Source organism: Dermochelys coriacea, chromosome 20 (assembly GCF_009764565.3).
Source record: "Dermochelys coriacea isolate rDerCor1 chromosome 20, rDerCor1.pri.v4, whole genome shotgun sequence".
Classification (NCBI taxonomy): Eukaryota; Metazoa; Chordata; order Testudines; family Dermochelyidae; genus Dermochelys; species Dermochelys coriacea.
In genome coordinates this window covers 1,981,256-1,998,503 of record NC_050087.2, presented here as the reverse complement: position 1 = coordinate 1,998,503, position 17,248 = coordinate 1,981,256, and the positions used below count along the sequence as shown (strand labels likewise).

At 45.0% G+C, this 17,248-nt stretch overlaps 1 protein-coding gene across 2 annotated transcripts in view; it reads left to right on the top strand.

Moving 5' to 3' along the window:
- The window catches only part of LOC119845624 (SAP domain containing ribonucleoprotein), a 49,266-nt gene that overhangs the window by 7,789 nt on the left and 24,229 nt on the right, over window positions 1–17,248 (top strand). Inside the window, exons 5-9 of one of the 2 annotated variants that reach the window (XM_038378099.2) lie at window positions 2,388–2,439; window positions 6,157–6,230; window positions 7,239–7,267; window positions 7,891–7,916; window positions 10,063–10,131. In XM_038378099.2, coding sequence (XP_038234027.1) covers window positions 2,388–2,439; window positions 6,157–6,230; window positions 7,239–7,267; window positions 7,891–7,916; window positions 10,063–10,131 — 250 coding nt within the window. The remainder of the gene's footprint in view (window positions 1–2,387; window positions 2,440–6,156; window positions 6,231–7,238; window positions 7,268–7,890; window positions 7,917–10,062; window positions 10,132–17,248) is intronic. The other variant, XM_038378101.2, reaches the window with a different exon arrangement.

The following is a 17,248-nucleotide window of genomic DNA, read 5'->3' as shown; positions in this document are numbered from 1 at the left end:
TTTTTGTTTTTGCTTGGATCTGAGAAGGTCGTGTCTGTATAAAGAGAGATCCTCTTTCAGTTTAACTGAATGGTGGAGGTTAAACCCCAGTGCATTACTGCTAACAAATCCCTGGAACACTGAACTGACCTTCATATGGTGCTTTTCCTCTGCAAAGCCCTTTGCTGCTAACCCTCATCACTCCTTGGCAGGCAAGGAAGTATTTATCCCCCTTATTTTCATCAGATGGCAAAACTAGGGTGCAGAGAGGTGAAGTGACTTGTCCAAGACCACAAAAGGAGTTATTGTCCCTGCTGCGATTGGAATTCAGGACTTCTTTCCTCCCAGTCCTCTCCTTAGCCCCCACCTCTTGCTACAGGAGGGTGTTTCCAGCCTGTCTTTTGCTGTCCTCCATTGCCAGTTACTGTGTGCAGGTAGTCAACATTAGCTTGTTAATGTTGCCCTCTTGACATTCACTCCTGTGCTGCGGGTCAGAACAAAGCCTCACTTAAGCCATCAGGATAGCACAAAAGTGGTGCATAGGCCTAGTCCCGGCCCTCTGCATAAGGGTGAATTTCACTTTAATTGCTTACATTCGTGCTCACTCCTGGGCAGTTGGGGATACTTGAGGGAAGCTGCACTAATGAGAATGAAGAGTGCTTTAGAGCTCTGTTCTCCGTTTCTGCATCGAAATGAAACTGTAGCTCAGCACATTGGCTTGTGGGCGCATGTGAGTGATGTAGTTCAGATGAAACCACGTTCTGGGGCCCTTCATCTCAGCTGTAGACACTGGTCCAGCTATAAGTTAAAGGTCTTGTAAGGAAAAAGGGATAATTCCTTGTGTCCCAACCAACATCCCCCATAACCATAAATCGGGTTCTGATGTCCTTGGCTGCCTGGGAGCTCTGGCTGAGTGTGTCATGGCTGACTATTTGCCTGCATGATTGCTGCCTTACCAGTACTCAAGTGGTTACTATGAAAGATATGAGAGAGAACAAACTGCTAAGGTGGTAGAACTGCTTCAAGCTAATTTGAGTTCAGTACTTAATTTTGGACAGCAGGGGGTGTCCTTTATCTGCATCCCAAACAAGTAGCTCCTGTGGAGGCTGGAGAGTAACAAGTCCTGGTTCCTGTTCCGAATTGCTTCCTGTGAAAGTGTAATTAAACCATTACTACCTTTCAGGGCATAAAATGGGAAAACTGTCCAGGAATCTGGAACAAAGGCAGCACATTTCTCTAAATGGGAGACCTTAATGAGGCTGGTTATGACCCACTGGTTTATGGGAGTTGTTTGGGGGAGGAGGATGCTGTTTCTTTTACCCTGGGAACTTCCGAACTTTGTCTTTTCCTCCTTTGTTTTCTCCCTCAAACCTCAGCCCTATTTTCAGAGCATAAACTTTGGAGCACGCCCACTCCATTATATTTGTGTTTAGTCTCTTTGCTGGTCTTCACTATAGCCAACTGTGCATCGTTAAAGAAGCGTGCATTTGAAATATCGCCAGAGCTGAGGAAGCTGGTGCTGACCTGGTGAAAGTAACCTGTGGCTGTGCCGTGAACTAGAACAGAGCAATCCTTTGTAAACGAATAGCTTTAAAGGAATAAAGCTCTACAGGCCACGCGGTGCAGGCTTTGGGCTTCTGATGGGGGAGCTGAACGTTACTGTCGAGAGCCTCTGGGAAATAATTGATAGGTCATTCTTGGGTGTGTGGAAGACTTGTGATACATTGCATTTCCATATTACTTTTCAAGCAAGCTTCTCAGAGTTCTGTGTGCATGCTGGTTAATCCTCACCTCCCCGTTGTGACAACATGGAGTATCAACACTTTCCTCAGCATTGAAGAGACTTCTTCCCTCTTGAGGCTGCATTGGTGACAGAGCAGGAAGAAGAACCCCAGAATTTTTGTTCCCATGGATCTTCTGTGGCAACTAGGCCACACTTCCTATCAGAGCCCCTAATGGAATCTAGGAGTCCTGACTGCCGGAGCCCTAACCCACCCCACTAGTCATACTATAGGTAGGACCCATGGGGCCTGACTGTCAAGGCTGTGGCCTCACCAAGAGAGTGCTTCCCTCTCTGTCTTATCCCTAACCTTGGGTAAGGATTGTACTTCCATACCTCATGTTCTCTTTGGCGCCTAGGTGCCATGCTACACTTGCAAGGGGCTGGAGGAGCGTTGGTGTCCTAGGGGTGATGGCTGAGGGTGCTTTTGTTCTGTAGACCATGAACCCAATGATGGTTGAGATTTGTTGGTTATACTTAGAGGTGGAGGGAGGCAACCCACTATCTCTGCTACTGGGACATATTATCTTAAACTAATAGGAATTCTCTGGTTGGAAATTAGATTGGTGAGTGTAGGTTCCTGGCTCTGATCCATCTCTCTTTCTCTCCCCCCTCCCCAATCTTCTAGGACTGCAGAAAAGAAAGTGGTGAAAATAACATCAGAAATACCACAGATGGAGGTAAGAATCCTGTCGCCACCCCATCCCTTCTCTCCTTTTAGGGCTATCTGTTTTAACCTGTGTGTGTGTGTTTCACATTTGGGGATCCCTCCCTTAAGTTCCTAATCAGTGTTTCTGTTGTAAACCCTGTGAGGTTTTTCAGAGCTTTATATTGTGATTCTGAGTTGCTTTAGGCTGCAGATTGTCTTTAAGAGATGTTGAGCTCTTGGTGCATTTTGTTGGGACACCAGATTTTAAGGTCTGTTCCTGTCAATCGTCTGTCAGTATATGTCACTTTCCTTTCTTCCAGTCTCATTTCTGCCACTTAATTCCTTCTTGCCAATAATCATCACAGGCCATGCATCAGTGCCACCTGCCTGGCAATAGCAAGCAGGACATGGAGCTAAATTCATCCCTAGCTTGTAACTATTGCAGTCAGTGGATGAACTTAGTCCATGGCATTCTCTGATGTGAGTTGGCTGAAGGGGTTGCTAGAGAGGGACTCGAAGACAGACCTACCTCCGTTATCACATGGGCTATGTAAGCTGCATCTTGGTTCCTGATGTCTCTAAAGCCCTATCACTGGACTGCTGTTGCCAGCTATGGTAGGCTGATATCCTGGATTCCTTGAGACATGTCAAACTGGAGAGGATAGAGCCCTGCAGAGAATACGCTGTAGGGAATAATCCTGTTTGGGATTAACTGATGAGTTAACAGATTCTCATCTTTACCTTTCATGATCCTCTCTCTTCTTTTATGCTTACTAGTCTTAATTTAAAATACACACACCTGAAGCAGCTGATGCAGTCCCCCTGTGGAAACTTTCTGCAAAATTTTTCATTCTCCAAAACTCATTCTGCTTCCTCTAATGCTTTTTTCTGTCTTGATTTTTTTTTCCTCTTGTTCTCTGTAACTCGGGAGTTGGTATGAAAACACGATTTGTGTCTCCTTACTGGTCAGCCACTACCTTGAAGTTCTAATCTTCTGTTTGTGACATGAACAGCTCCACAGCAACCGGGGCGTGATGTCGCAAATGGAGGATTATGACTTCAGCTGGGGGAGTAATGAGGAGAAATACATAGAAATTGATCTGATGTGGAGCCAGAACAAATCACGAAGGAGTGTAGTCTTCCACGCTTTGTGGAATGCCTTTGTCATTAGCTGTTTAAACAGCTCATTAAATGCATTTGCTGACATCATATCTACAGACTTGTTTTCAGTTCCAAACTCTGCCAAGACCTATTCACAAAGAAAGCATGTTTTTGTCATGTAAATTACCTTTTTAATCAAAGTCTGTAGACACCTACTGGAGTAGATTTGTGTAGATGGCATCCCACTGATATTTCCAGGACTCCTGGGTTCTAGTCCCAGCTCAGCCCCTGTCTTGCCATGTGACCTAGGGCAAGTCATTTCACCTTCCTGGGCCTCATTGGTCCAAGTGGAATGAAATGCAAGTGTAAAGTAAGAGCGTAAGTAAATCACATTTTTTCAAATTCTGTTTTAATACCATAAGGAGCTTAGTGTAACAAAGGGTTAGTAAGTCGTTAAGAACATAAGAATTAGCTGGATCAGGCCAGTGTTCCATCTAGTCCAATATCCTACCCCCAACAGTGTCCAATACTAGCCCTTTCAGAGGTAGGTGCCAAAATCTGCACATAAACTGCCCCCTCCTAGCCCGTAATACTCAGGCTGGCATGTGCCCAGAAGCAGGAGTGTGCCTTCCAAAGCTTGTCTGTGGTTATATTGTTTGCTATAACAACTCTAGGTATTCTTGTTGTTCATATAAATGTCCAATCCTTTTTTGAATCTTGCTAAGCTTTTGGCCTGAATTCTACCTTGGGGGCCATGAGTTCAGCAGGCTAATGCATGAACAAATATTTCTTATAGATTTTAAACATATTCCCTTTGTTTCATTAAACGTACTCTTGTGCTATGGGAGAGGGTGAGTTGCAGAGCTTGGTCTAACTTCTCTAGGCCATAATTTTGTATACCTCTTACTGCATCCCCCATATTGCTCTCCTCTCGAAGGTAAACAGTCCTAGTCTTTTCAGTCTCTCTTCACATAGAAGTTTGTTCCATGCTTGACAATAGTCAAGGGAATGGTTACTGCAGCTACTTTTAGTCAGAGGCACTAAAAAATTCCCAGTTGCTCTTAGCTGGAAAGCACCAAATTAACTTGTATGGTCTTGTATAAATAATAATAAGGCACTGAATAGCTAATCAAATTTCTTTCCTCTTAAGTATAAAAATACTTAAAGGGTTAAAATACATATGTATGTGTGTGAACACACACGCACCCCTGTGCTTTCAACACTTCCGTCCTTCGCTCCTTTCCAAGCAAGGCAGACTGCATCTTGGTCTGTGGGAGCTTTGTCTGTGGGGAAAGGATGGCAGGCTGGGTCCTTCCCGTGATGGTGATTTTCAGCATTAATTGTATTTTCACTAAGTGATAAACTCAACTTGAAAGGCTGAGCCAGCTATGTGAATTGTGCCGGTCACCCTCAGAAAGACTTGTTCTAAGATTTAAGGAACAAATTCCATTTTTTGAAATAACCCTTCTTTTCGAACATATTTCTTCTTTCACTTTTAAAAAAAAATTCTTGTTTGCCCTTTTTTTGAAAATCCGCTGAGGCCCGTTGAGCTTGCTGCTTTCTTCCTGCCGCTGGAGGGCAAGTCACAGTTGCTCAGTGCCAGGGCTTCTGCTTCTTTGCCTTTTGGCACAAGGTTCTCCCCGGATGAGATGTGCAAGTTCTGTCTCACTGGCTTGGCATGCCAGTCTTCTCTCTTTTTTTAAATTAGCACAATACAAATCTGCTGCTGGGCGAAGTCCATCCTTTTGCCTCTGGGTCAGTGTGCTAATCTGTGCCTCCTTTGGCAATTCCCTTTCCATATAGGTGTTTAATAAGTAGTGACCTGCTCTGATCAGGTGAGGTGCTGAATATCCTCTGCTCAGATTTAAAGTTGGGGAGCTGCAAGTGCCCCGGACTTCACTGGAGAAAAGCTTTCTCTAGGATTAGATAGATTTTTATTACTATGTTGTTCATCACTACCATAGAAATAAAGGAGAGCGACAATGCATCCGATGAAGTGAGCTGTAGCTCACGAAAGCTTATGCTCTAATAAATTTGTTAGTCTCTAAGGTGCCACAAGTACTCCTTTTCTTTTTGCAAATACAGACTAACACGGCTGCTTCAGATTAACACTCTGAAACCTGTCATTGCTAGGTCTGTATCCCAAAGTTTAAGGGATGGTCATGTTACAGACCCTGCAAATAGCAACTCTCCCCCGCTGTTTGTGGGATGAGGGCAAAGCTGATCTGCTGCAGGTCTCTGCTCTAATGATCTGTTAAGGCAGATCTCAGATGATTTTGTGACAATTTTACACACCTTTTGTTTGGTTTTCCTTTCTGTAGTGCCTTCTGTTCAAGGATCTGCAGTCCTCACAATGAGGATGGGGAATAGCTGTTTTAAGCAGGGAGGGGGAACTGAGGCATAAAGAGGTGAAGAAACTTGCTCAGTAATGGTGAGTTTCTGGCAGAACTGGGGATGGAGCCCAGGAACTATGATCCCTGAGTTTAAATACTAGGCCGCAAATTAAGAGTGGATTCTTGGCTTCCTAGCTTGCTGGCAATTCTTTCTTGGGAATTGAATGCGGGCATCCCTGGTTTAAGATGTGCCCCTGAACTGGCTGCCAGTGTGGCTGGATTGAGTCTTGTTCTTTTTCTTCTCCCTGTTTCAGAGAATGCAGAAACGGGCTGAGAGATTCAATGTCCCTGTAAGCTTGGAGAGTAAGAAGGCGGCACGAGCAGCTCGGTAAGTCTGGAGCGCTGTCGATTTTTTTTTTATTTGGTGGAAAAATGCTAGACTCTTGTCTCATTGACGGGTCATACTGATATGGATCCTCGCCACAGCTCTGTGTGTGGGGATCTGGGGCAGCGTTGGGGATTGAAAGTGTCTGGATTTTTGAGGTGCATGTAAGGAAGAGGTGAAAGCTGCTTCTTAACTGGATTGCCTTTCGGAAAGCTGCTTACCTGAGTTTCTGGAAGGCTTTGCCCACTTTGTAGTCCTTGTTGCTTGCCTAAGCATCTCTCATCCTGGTACATCAAAGCAATTGTCAAATATTAACGATTGAAACCTCACAACCCCTATACTGCTGCCTTCCCTGACAGGAGAGGGAAGTGATTTTTATCACCATTTACAGATGGTGAAACTGAGTCTTGGGAAGGGGCTTGGCCAGGATCATTGACAGAGCTCAGAATGCAAGATGGGAGTCTTAGAGCAGAAGCCTGGGCGTTAACTACTAGGTAACATTGCCTGCCTCCCCTCCTGAGTGTCACAGGTGGCTAAGGCAGGGGAAGATCGTGCTCAAAATATGAGGCAAGTGTTTGGTATTCAGCACCTGGACTGTATTTTTAAACCTGATTTGCTAGCACTAGCATAGCATACTTTGTGTCTGTAATCCATGTCACTTACCTTGATCCTAAAATACCAGGAAATTTATGCTGCCTACTCCCCGTGGATGTAGAATAACAAAGGGAAAGGTGGTTATTGAGGGGCTTTGAGGCTGCTTGTATGGAACAATGGTGCTGATGCTAGCTCTGCAGAGATTTCCATTTTGCAAAGTAAATACAGCAGTAATCACTACAGTCGTAGCATTAACTTGAAGCTAATCCCACCCAAAGATCAATTTGTCTCAAGTGCGCTCATGAAGAATTTTTGAAGGAAGCGCTCCCCTTGCATCTTATGCTTGGCGAGTCAGACACTTTCCTACCCTATAGTGCAGCTCTGAGTCGCTGACAAAACTCTATTTACTTTCTACAGGTTTGGTATGTCCACAACTTCCACTAAAGGTAAGCAAATCAAGTAGAGCTAATCTGTAGAATTGACCCTTTAGCAGATATTTAACGCTTCCTATACAGAAAAGGCCAAATGGGACTTTGTGTTCTTCCAACTGCTTGTGTCCCTTTCCCTAGTAATCACCAGAATCAGTGAGCTGGAAGAAACCAGGATAGGAAATGGAAATGCATCGTCCTTGTCCTTTTTCAGAGTGGCTCTGAGCTACCTAGTCCAGTGTGTCTGTCTTGTGTCTAAACATGGCTAGACGCTAACAGCCAGATTTTTGTACAGCGCCCAGCTGCTATGAGCAATCATTGGGAGCTGGGCTACCTTTAAAAATACCCTAATTGTCAAAGCCCTCAGCCCTCTTGTGAGGTAGCCATCTGTATTTTTACATATGGGGAGATGGAATCAGGGATGAAGTGACTATCTCCAAGGTCACACAGCGAGACAGTGTCAGCCAGGATTAAAATGGACTTCAATTCCTGGCGCTCTCACTTGTGTTTAGCTCACTAGAACATGAGGGATACCCAGTTAGTTCTGTTCAATCATGATCCAGTGGATCCAGTTTACTCTGTTTAAAACTGTTCATGCCATTTCTGATCACTAACTGTGTCTTCCCCTTCCCCAATCTCAGGTCTGTCTGCAGACAGCAAGCCTACGGTAAGGAATGCTTATTGCTTATAATTATAGCTGATCATGCCCTTTAATCACAATACCAAAAGTGTTTAGCTTGTTCAGACAAGTCTCCATCCCCAGGAGTAAATAGTAAACCCCCAAAACAAACCAGGTAGGATATGCATGAGGTTGCTTAAGGTTATACAGGCATTAAGTTTGCTAGGACCCCCTCCTCTGTGCAATATTTGGCTGCCTCTCTCAGCTGACCGCACTCCTGGATAAGCTGGCTTTAGAACTAAATGCCTGAAGGAATAAAAGCAAATATTTTATTAATATTGCATGTGAGCTTCCCGCTTGTGTGCCTGGTGTTCTGTCTTTGCCCTTTTTGCTTGAACTGTTATGCATTGCTCCAAGAACCTAGATTCTGTACAGCCTGCTATTTTCCTACAGTAAATGACCCTTTCTTTCTAATGTTCAAATGGTGCACTATTCTACCTCGGATTTCAACTGGAAATGTAAGTTCTGAGCTGTGTGGGTAGCCTATGTCATGGAGTCACCGGGTGATGCTCTGGAACTACTCCATACGAAGCCAGTCAGGACTCTGGGGGAGCCTCCTCTCCCTGTGCAGACTGTTTCCAGGGCAAGAAGCTTACACAGCTTCGACCTTCCTGGGGCTGACCTCGGGGCATTCAGCATCCCCTTCTCACACCGTGCGCTTCCCGCAGCGAGTCCGCACAGGCAGGGCTCCTGGGGGGGCCAGAGGGTCCTGCCCCCCAACTCCGCAGTCAGATGTGACTCTCAGCCAGCCAGTAAAACGGAAGGTTTATTAGACGACAGGAACATGGTCTAAAACAGAACTTGTAGGTACAGAGAACAGGAACCCTTAGTCAGGTCCGTCTTTGGGAGCAGGGAGGCCAGAGACTCATCTGGGTCTCCCTCCATTTCCCCAGCCAGCTCCAAAGTGAAACTCTCCAGCCCCTCCTCTGGCCTTTGTCCCTTTCCTGGGCCAGGAGGCCACCTGATCTTTGTTCTCCAACACCTTCAGTTGGCACCTTTGCAGAGGAGGGGCCCAGGCCATCAGTTGTCAGGAGACAGGGTGTTGGCTATTCTCTATGCAGACACCATCACACTGGCCCTCTAGGGCTCTGTAACAATCACATACTCTTATCCCACCCCCTAGATACTTAAGAAATGCCTAGGGGAAACTGAGGCACCCCCACAGTATTCAGAGAAAACATTAAGAACATTCCCACTTCACAGTCTGCTTAGTACCTTTCTGCTTGATCATGGTGAATTATTGGTGCGAGATGCAACAGAAAGCTAATTTAAGCAAGTTTGGGGTCTAATCCAGGTTTCTCTTGTACTTAGTGTTTTTGGAAGATGTTTTGCAAATACTGCTCAGAAGTAGGTTAGCGTCAGGGACCCCATTTTCTTCCATGGCACTACATACTGTAGAAGACTTGTCAATGAAAGCCAAAACTGGGCTTCATTAGACTATGGGATACTTCCCCAAAGGGAAACCCTATTGCTTGTGACCTGAGAAAAGCAAGGGAAAATAACTTGACATGGGGTTTGACTAGATGTGTCCTAGTAGTTCCTGAAGTGTAAGAATGAAACACAGTGGTTACTGAAAATGACAGGAATTGGAGAGAGATGGCTGGTGTGTTTGTCTGAAAGGTAGTAAGTTTCCTTCCATTGTGTTAATTATATCTGGCTGCTGAAGGAAGAGTACTTAGTTCATTTGATTTACAGTTTAAAAAAAAAAAAAGGAATCTGTTGAACAAGCTGGTCCTTCAGTGGGAGAATTCACCATCTGTAGCACTGTCCTTTGGGCCAATACTGGAGCTTTAAGAGATGCCTGTTAATGAAGCTTGGGAGCAGAATACAGCTCTCTGAAAGATCTTGGCTGCTTCATTTGGGGCACAGTTTTCTGCCTTGTGGCTCTTCTTCCCCTCTGTAGCTGATAGGTGTCGCTGCTGAGTCTGCCGACCTAGCACAGAAAGGGAGTGCTCACAGGAGTGTCGCTCGCTTGACCAGATTTTCCACAGACCCATCAGAATGGGCTGCTCTGTCCTGGGACCCTTCTCACGGGCTGCCCTCTCCCAACCACAGTTGGTCTTTTTAGTTTTCCTAATCTTACAGTTCAAGTGACAATGACTTAAATGTTAAACTGTTTCCTGTGTCTTTGTAGGTAAACATGGATAAATTAAAGGAAAGGGCTCAAAGATTTGGTTTGAATGTCTCTTCAGCCTCCAAGAAGGTAAGGTGCATTGGCCTCTAGGACACTGTCTGCACCTACAGATTAGCACAGTGCACAGAACAGTGAAAGTTCTACGTTGTCTTGCTTCCTGAGATTTTTACCTCCTGTCGCTGATACAGAGCTCCATGCATCACGCCACATGAGGACTCTTGTCAGCATCGTTTTCCTTACCCCTAGTCCTTTCCTCTCTTTGTTTGGCTGTAACTTTGTTGGTTTTGAGGAAGCCTGACTGCCAAGGCCAGGCTGGTGGATAGAGGGCTTCCTTCCAGGGGCTGTCAAGATAGTCTTCATAAAATGTTACAAGTGGGAAGGAGAGACAATTGAGGAGGCTTTATAACTGGATTGTTTTCAGGGATTTGACTTGTGTTCTATAGGTGGATAGACCTGATCGGTCTTCACAACTGATCTTTTTCCGCAAGGTACTGACTTCCCTTGGGATGAGGGGCTCCAGAGCTCAGTTTGAAAAGTGACTCAAAACTGTAATGCATCAAATGATTGAAAATGCCAGACAGAGCTCTAGGTCCCCTTAGCCATCAGGTTCAAAGACTCGTGTGTGTGCACGCATGCGCAGGATTTGACTGAGCTCGTCTGATTGGAACTACAGCGAACGAAGCACAATTCCACCTTGCCTGGAGAGACTGGATCTTTTTGGTGACAGGATGTTGAGTGATCTGGGAAGGGCAATATGCATTTCAGGAAGAAGAGGAAGAGTGTGCGAGTACAGGCATCATCGCCAGTACAACAATCCCCTGCATAGAAATGTTCTGCAGTAGGAGAGATTAAAATGGATAGGGGAAAAGAGCTGCATCTAGTGCTGTTTGGGGGAGACAGATAGAAAAGAGGGGGATCAGTAATATCCTCTTACATTGATACAGCAGCTTGAATCACAAAACATCAGACAGGAATAACCTTCTCCTCCTCTGGGGTGAAGTGCAGCCTTGATTTCCTAGTACACAACGACACTGCGCAGCACTCTCGGACAGGAAGTGAAGAAAAATCTTGTCCATTTGCAATGGCTGTGCCAGTGGGGTTTGGAAACCCTTCCTCTCTCTTTGAAAAAGTGTAAGGGGATGGGTTTGTCCTCTTCTCTTCACCACTGAGAGATAACCCCCTCTTCTTTCATGGGGTTTGTACCGTGGACATTTTACTGCATCTGTTTCTTCAGCAAGTCAGAGTGAAATGCCAGGCTCTGCAAATGTGGAGCCAGGAAGTTCAGTGATGTAGAAAATAATTGGTGTTGGAGGCCACTGTTCCTCCCTCACACATCCCTTTGGGGGTGGGGGAATTGGGCAAGTGCATTAAAGCTGGAATATGTGGAAGGGCAGGTCAGGGTGAGAGGCTGCTCAAACATCATTAACCCTGTCACTAGGAACTGTTGTTTTTCAGGAAGGATATATGCCTTGTCAGCGTTCATGGCTGCACTTGTAGATCTGGGGCGTAGTAATAACACTCAACATTTCTGAGAGGGCCTTCTTCAATGGTTACTCTTTGCTCCAGAATCTTGAAGAGATCCAAAGCAGCCATGTGCTGCACCTGATCTGAATGAGTGCTTTACAAACATAAATGACAGGCTAAGTTCATTAATGAACTGATCCCCTTTTACAGGTGGTGGCATACCAGGATGGGGAAACAACTTACGCAAGGTCACAAATCCATGGCAGAGTTAGGTCTAGCATCCAGTTTGCCCAACTTCCAGGCTTGTGGTTTAACTCCAGATGCCGCCCTTGTGCCTTTTACAAAGCAAGGTGTCCAGCATAATGGCAGCGTTTGCAGTGCTATGTCTTTTTTTTTTTTTTGTTTGTTTCTGTTCCATCAGGAAGCTGAGTTCATAGGCTTAGCAGTGGCTTCTCCCACTGAGCGGAACACACACTCACATTCCTGTGAGGAATATTATTGGTTACTTTAATTAGCCTGTAGTATTCTGCTTCCCACCTGGGTGTTCTTTATAGCTTTTCATTACAGAGAAGCCTGGCAGTTGCTAATGTTTACATGTGCCGTGGCAGGTTTTTATACCCTGCGTAGCAGCAAAAACTTTACAATAAGCCATTGTCTCCACAGAGCCACACTTCATTTCCTATTCAAATTGGTTTGGAAGAAGGGAGGGCGGGGGGGCGGGGGTTGAGAGAATCATTGCTTAAGGAGGATTTCAGACCTGCTGAGTAAAGGGAGCAAATGCAGAGCTGCATTAGCGGCTGAGAACTCATCTGTAGCTTTGAACCCCCTGACTAGCCCTGCAGGGTGAAATCTTTCAAGTTTAAAATTCCCTTTCTCTCCCCCTAAAAGGGAGGAAAGGCCCCAATATTTCAGAAGGGACCCAGCAGGAAAAGGTTGATTTTTGGCAGAACAGAGGGCAGGTGCTTGCTTGGGTCTTGGCGGTACAGGCCCATCAAATTAATGTTTAAAATAAAACCAAGCAAGCGTTTATCTCCCCCTAGTATTAACCCACCCTCCCCATCCTCTCTTGTGAAGCCTCCTGTTAAAACACAGTTGCTCTGACCTGAAGCTACCATCCCTTGGCTCCTACTTAGCCCATACACATGCTTGTAAATTTTCCTCTCCCTGAAACGCTGAGAGCTCTTGGCTCCCCATGGGCTGGAGTTATAGCTGCATGTTTTATAGGAAGGCTTCGTGGTAGTTTGTGATGCAGAAGCATTTCTCAAAGGGGTTGGTTTGCTTTTTTTTCTATAAAATAGCCTTGTAAGTGTCCTGCTGAGAGTGTTGCCACCAAATGTAAAGTCAAAGCTCTAGGGATAACACAAAAGCACAAAGCCCCTCCCATGCCCTGCATTGCATTATCAAATGCATTATCAAATACCTTTCCCTATCTGAGCAGATGACCAAAGTAATTGGCTTTTATGTCTCTCCTTTAATGTGGAGGTCTCAAACTGCCTTACAGACAGTTGGCTGATTAACCCTCAGCCCCATGGATGTTGAGATCAGAGAGATGAAGTGACTGTTTTGAGGTCATGCACTGAGTCGGGGCAGCATCGCGAATCGAATCCAAGAGTCCTGAATCCTGGTTCCCTACTCTAAGCACTAGAAACACTCCCTCCCAGAGCTGTGAATGGAAAAAGGGAATCTTGACTCCAAAGTCTCTTTAACCGCAGTGGGGTGTGTGTGTACACATTACTCAGTGATACCACGTGTGGGAATGGTTGTTCATGGCACAGAGAGTACTGTGATGTCCAAAACACCAGGTTATGATGACATCGAGTTAGGGTGGAAGAGGGCAGTTGCAATGAAGAGCGCTTCTATGTATTCTACGTGTCTTTTTAGAGATGATATGGTCAGCTGGGGTAAGAGTGGGGAAAACTGGAAGGCAGGACTTCTGGGGTCCATTCTCTGCACTGACACTGATTCAGGTAAATTGCTTCACCTTTATTTGTCTGTTTCGCTATCTGTAAAGTGGAATGAGAACTTGGTCCTCTCCTATGGCTATTGTGATGCTTGTATAATGCCTGTGCAGTGCTTTGAGAGCTCCATAGACATGCCAGCTTGGTTATTAGTCAGCAGTGATGGAAGGCTGCATGTTTTGGTGGAGAAAGTAGTCTTCGTGGCTAGGAAGAGTTAAATAAGAATTAACATGGCTACCAGTCACTGCTCCGGTTTAATTATCTTTAATGAGGGTTTATTTTACAGGTGGCAGATGAGAATTATTGCACTCATCGTTTGAGATTAGGTGGACAGAGCTGGCAGGCTGATTATTTCATGGCGTTTGTGTGATATTGAAGGAGAGCAGGGGTCAGGAGCCCAGCAGAAAGTTTGTGTGTGTACAAAATATCTAAATGAGAGAGAGAAAACAGTTGGCTTAATTGTTTGGCTTCCAGCAAGCTTATAATAACATGCTGAGGAGGAACCCTTTTCCTGGATAATTTTTCTGCCTGCAGTCTTTCTAAGCACCCCCTGCCAACGCTGGATGTGAAAATATTAACCACCAAAGGAGGGGAAAAATGCCAATGTTGGCAGATCAGGAAGGAGAAAACTCCCTGAAAAAGAAGCCCCCTCTAGCTATCCACTAGGCATTTATATTTAATAAGACCAGCTTGGTGCCCAATGACGTTGCTGGTAATTGCAAATGGCTTATGCTGAGCTAGAATAGTATCAGGGCATGAACTTCACGTCAGTATTCAATCTGAGACTTCCTAAACCCTCCATCAGTTTAGGTATCATGTGAAGAATGAAGCTTCCTCCTGACCTCTCATATGGAGACAGCTATAAATCCACAAAGCTCAGTCTTCGGGAGCTCTGTAGTTAGTACAGGAGATATTAGGACTGGTTCCTGGCTCGTTTTAGCAGCAAGCTAATTCCCAGTTGTCTTGTTTTTTAAACTTTCTGTGTACTCTCCAGCTGCTTCCTAGACTTTGTTTGCCTCTGCTTGTGTTGAAGGTCTTCCTTGCCATCCCTGCACACAATCACAGCACTGTTGGCCCAGTAGCCTTTTTCTCTGCAGCATCTGGAGTAGTCTTGAAGGACTCTCTCAGGTGATACCTGAAAACATCCCTTCTATCTTCTTCACACCTCTTAATTTCTCTCCTTCACTATTGTTTTTGCCCTCTGTAGTGCCTTGTGGTACAGTTTGTATAAAAGGTGCTACAGGAGAGTATATTCGCTATCTGTGAACGCACGCATGCACGCACATCCCTACACCATTGTGGTGCTTGGATCCATATAATAGCTTGTGTATATCCTGCACCTTCGAGCACCTCCCCAGTGTTCTGCCTGCTATCTCTTCCCCACCAGGACTGCTCTGAATATTCCAAACGTCTGAGCAGCTTCTTACAGCTGGGAGTTCTTAAAAACCAGCCTGCCACAGAAATGTTTTTCTTCTCGGAGTAATGGTCACTGTTCGGTCTGAGAGCACTACAAGGCATCTGGTACTTTGTGACACGGCGGGGCTACAAACTGGAGCTCTGCCTTTGAAAAGGAAAGATTTTCAGGGGGATGCACAGTACTTTTTCCTAGACCTGAAACTCCCGTGATACTGGCTGTTTCAATCTTCTTATTTTTAGGTATTTAAAAAAAGTTGCTCTGGGTAATTTGTAGAGGATTTTCTGTTTCCCTCTGAGTTGTGTACAGTTGGGCTAAGAGTAACTAAGGCATTGAGATTTACAGGAGGGGGGGTTAAAACAAAGTTCCATTTAAAAAACACAACAAAATGCTAAATCATTTGAAAAATCTTTTGCTGTAACGCACAGTAGGTAGCGAAAGTGGTGTGGCATGGTGCAGAAATCTTGTGAGCCCTCATTTGCACAACTTGTCTTCCTTGTTTGTGAGTTGTCTGGAAGAGTCCCAAATTCACATTGCTAAAACCCTTTATATTACATCACTACATATATTAAAAAAGGAACCTCTGCTGTCTACAGTGTATAGGCATGAGGGAATATCTCTCTACATAGCCTGAGAGCCCGTAGTGGCCCTCAGTGTCTTCAGAAGCCACTAGAGCCCTGGCGGAGCAGCAGTGCGTAATGTAGTTAGCTCTTGCGTGTTGTATACATTTAGTAAACGTTGTCATTTGGACCCAGTTGTTTCCCCGTGATTCCTTCAACTTAAGATGTCACTCTATAAGGCAAAATATGAATGTGGGGATACCACTTCCTAAATTAGGGCTTGTGGCTACACTTAACAGTTGCAGATTGTCTCTGAATTTTTTTGAGCATATATATACTATGTACTGATATTTAGAAGCCTTAATTTCCATAAAGAAAAGCAGTACTTGTGGCACCTTAGAGACTAACAAATTTATTAGAGCATAAGATTTCGTGAGCTACAGCTCACTTCATCATCGGATGCATTTGGTGGAAAAAAACTAATTAATTTCCATGTTTGTTTCAGAAAAAGCTTGGATAGAATACCTGCATGACTTAGGGTGTCTGTCTGTCTGTCTGTCTGTCTGTCTGTCTCAGAGAGAGAGACACGCACGCACGCAACACAGTATCTAGCAGTCTGGTATGTTTGCACCCCTTGCTGCTCCTCCTTCCCCCATCCCCTAAAAAACCAACCTCACCGTTTTCTAACTTGAGTAGCTGTGAATACAGGCCTGTTGATTTAGGATAATGGGAAGTGACAAGGTGAAGAATAGTGCTGGCAGTCATGGAGATTTTAACACAAGGGTGTAGTAAGCTAGGCTGCCTCCTCCCCCGCCCACTGGATTGCTGGGGGAAGGAGTTTCTCTACCTAATGGCCTGCACATGGCTGCGTTGAGTTGATGGCACAGGCTGCATGGCTAAAGGAGGGCTGTGAGTGTGAAACATGGATTTGTTTTCCCTCCTGTAATAAGAATGCTTTCTAGTCTTTTACTTAATACCCATGTCTCCTCTCTTGCATGCCCCCCCGCCCACCAGCAACTTGGTCTCCATACGTATGATGATTGTATTTCCTAACTGCAGCTACTATCTGTGTGATCGTTAGCTTTCTGTGACAAAGACCTGATTAGAAACTGGACTCAGGAATGGCGGGGAGGGGGAAATTTGTTTTCACATATTGGTTTGCTGCTAAGTTCCTCACCTGCCCACCCCTTGACAAAGGCCAGTAAGAAAGCTGTCAAATGCAGGCTAATACAGTGTGCTTAAAAAAGAAATGCGCTCACTGATCTGGGCTGCTTAAGAATAGGGCAGGGCAGGACTCCTCAGGATATAGGCATGGGAAGGAATAACTCAGTAGAGCTAGCATACACATGGGTAATGTACTGGTTTGCCTGAGAAAGAAACCCAAATCCTAGTGGGGCTATACCCTTAGTGAAACCAGTAAGTGCCTAGGTGCAAGGTGAATGTAAAGACTAAAATGATATTTATAGCTGATTTTTCTCATAAAAATAGCCTCACAAAAGGGAGTGTGTGGTGAGGCTTTGGAGAGGGAGTGAAGCAGTTTATTAAACTGGCAATGAGCACAGGGGAGAACTACAACTTGCAGGGGGAAACAGAGATAGATCAGTGGTACCTATGGTAAAATTCACACCAGTCCTGAGCCCATGTACCCTGGCTGGCACTTAGTGGAACCACAGAGAGAGATTTATGGTAAGTGGTGAGTCCTCATGTGTCTCCCACTGAAAGCAAATAGGCAAATTTGTGAAATCCCAGCAGCTTATCCTCTGGAGGATTTTCAAGAACTCCAAACTGGA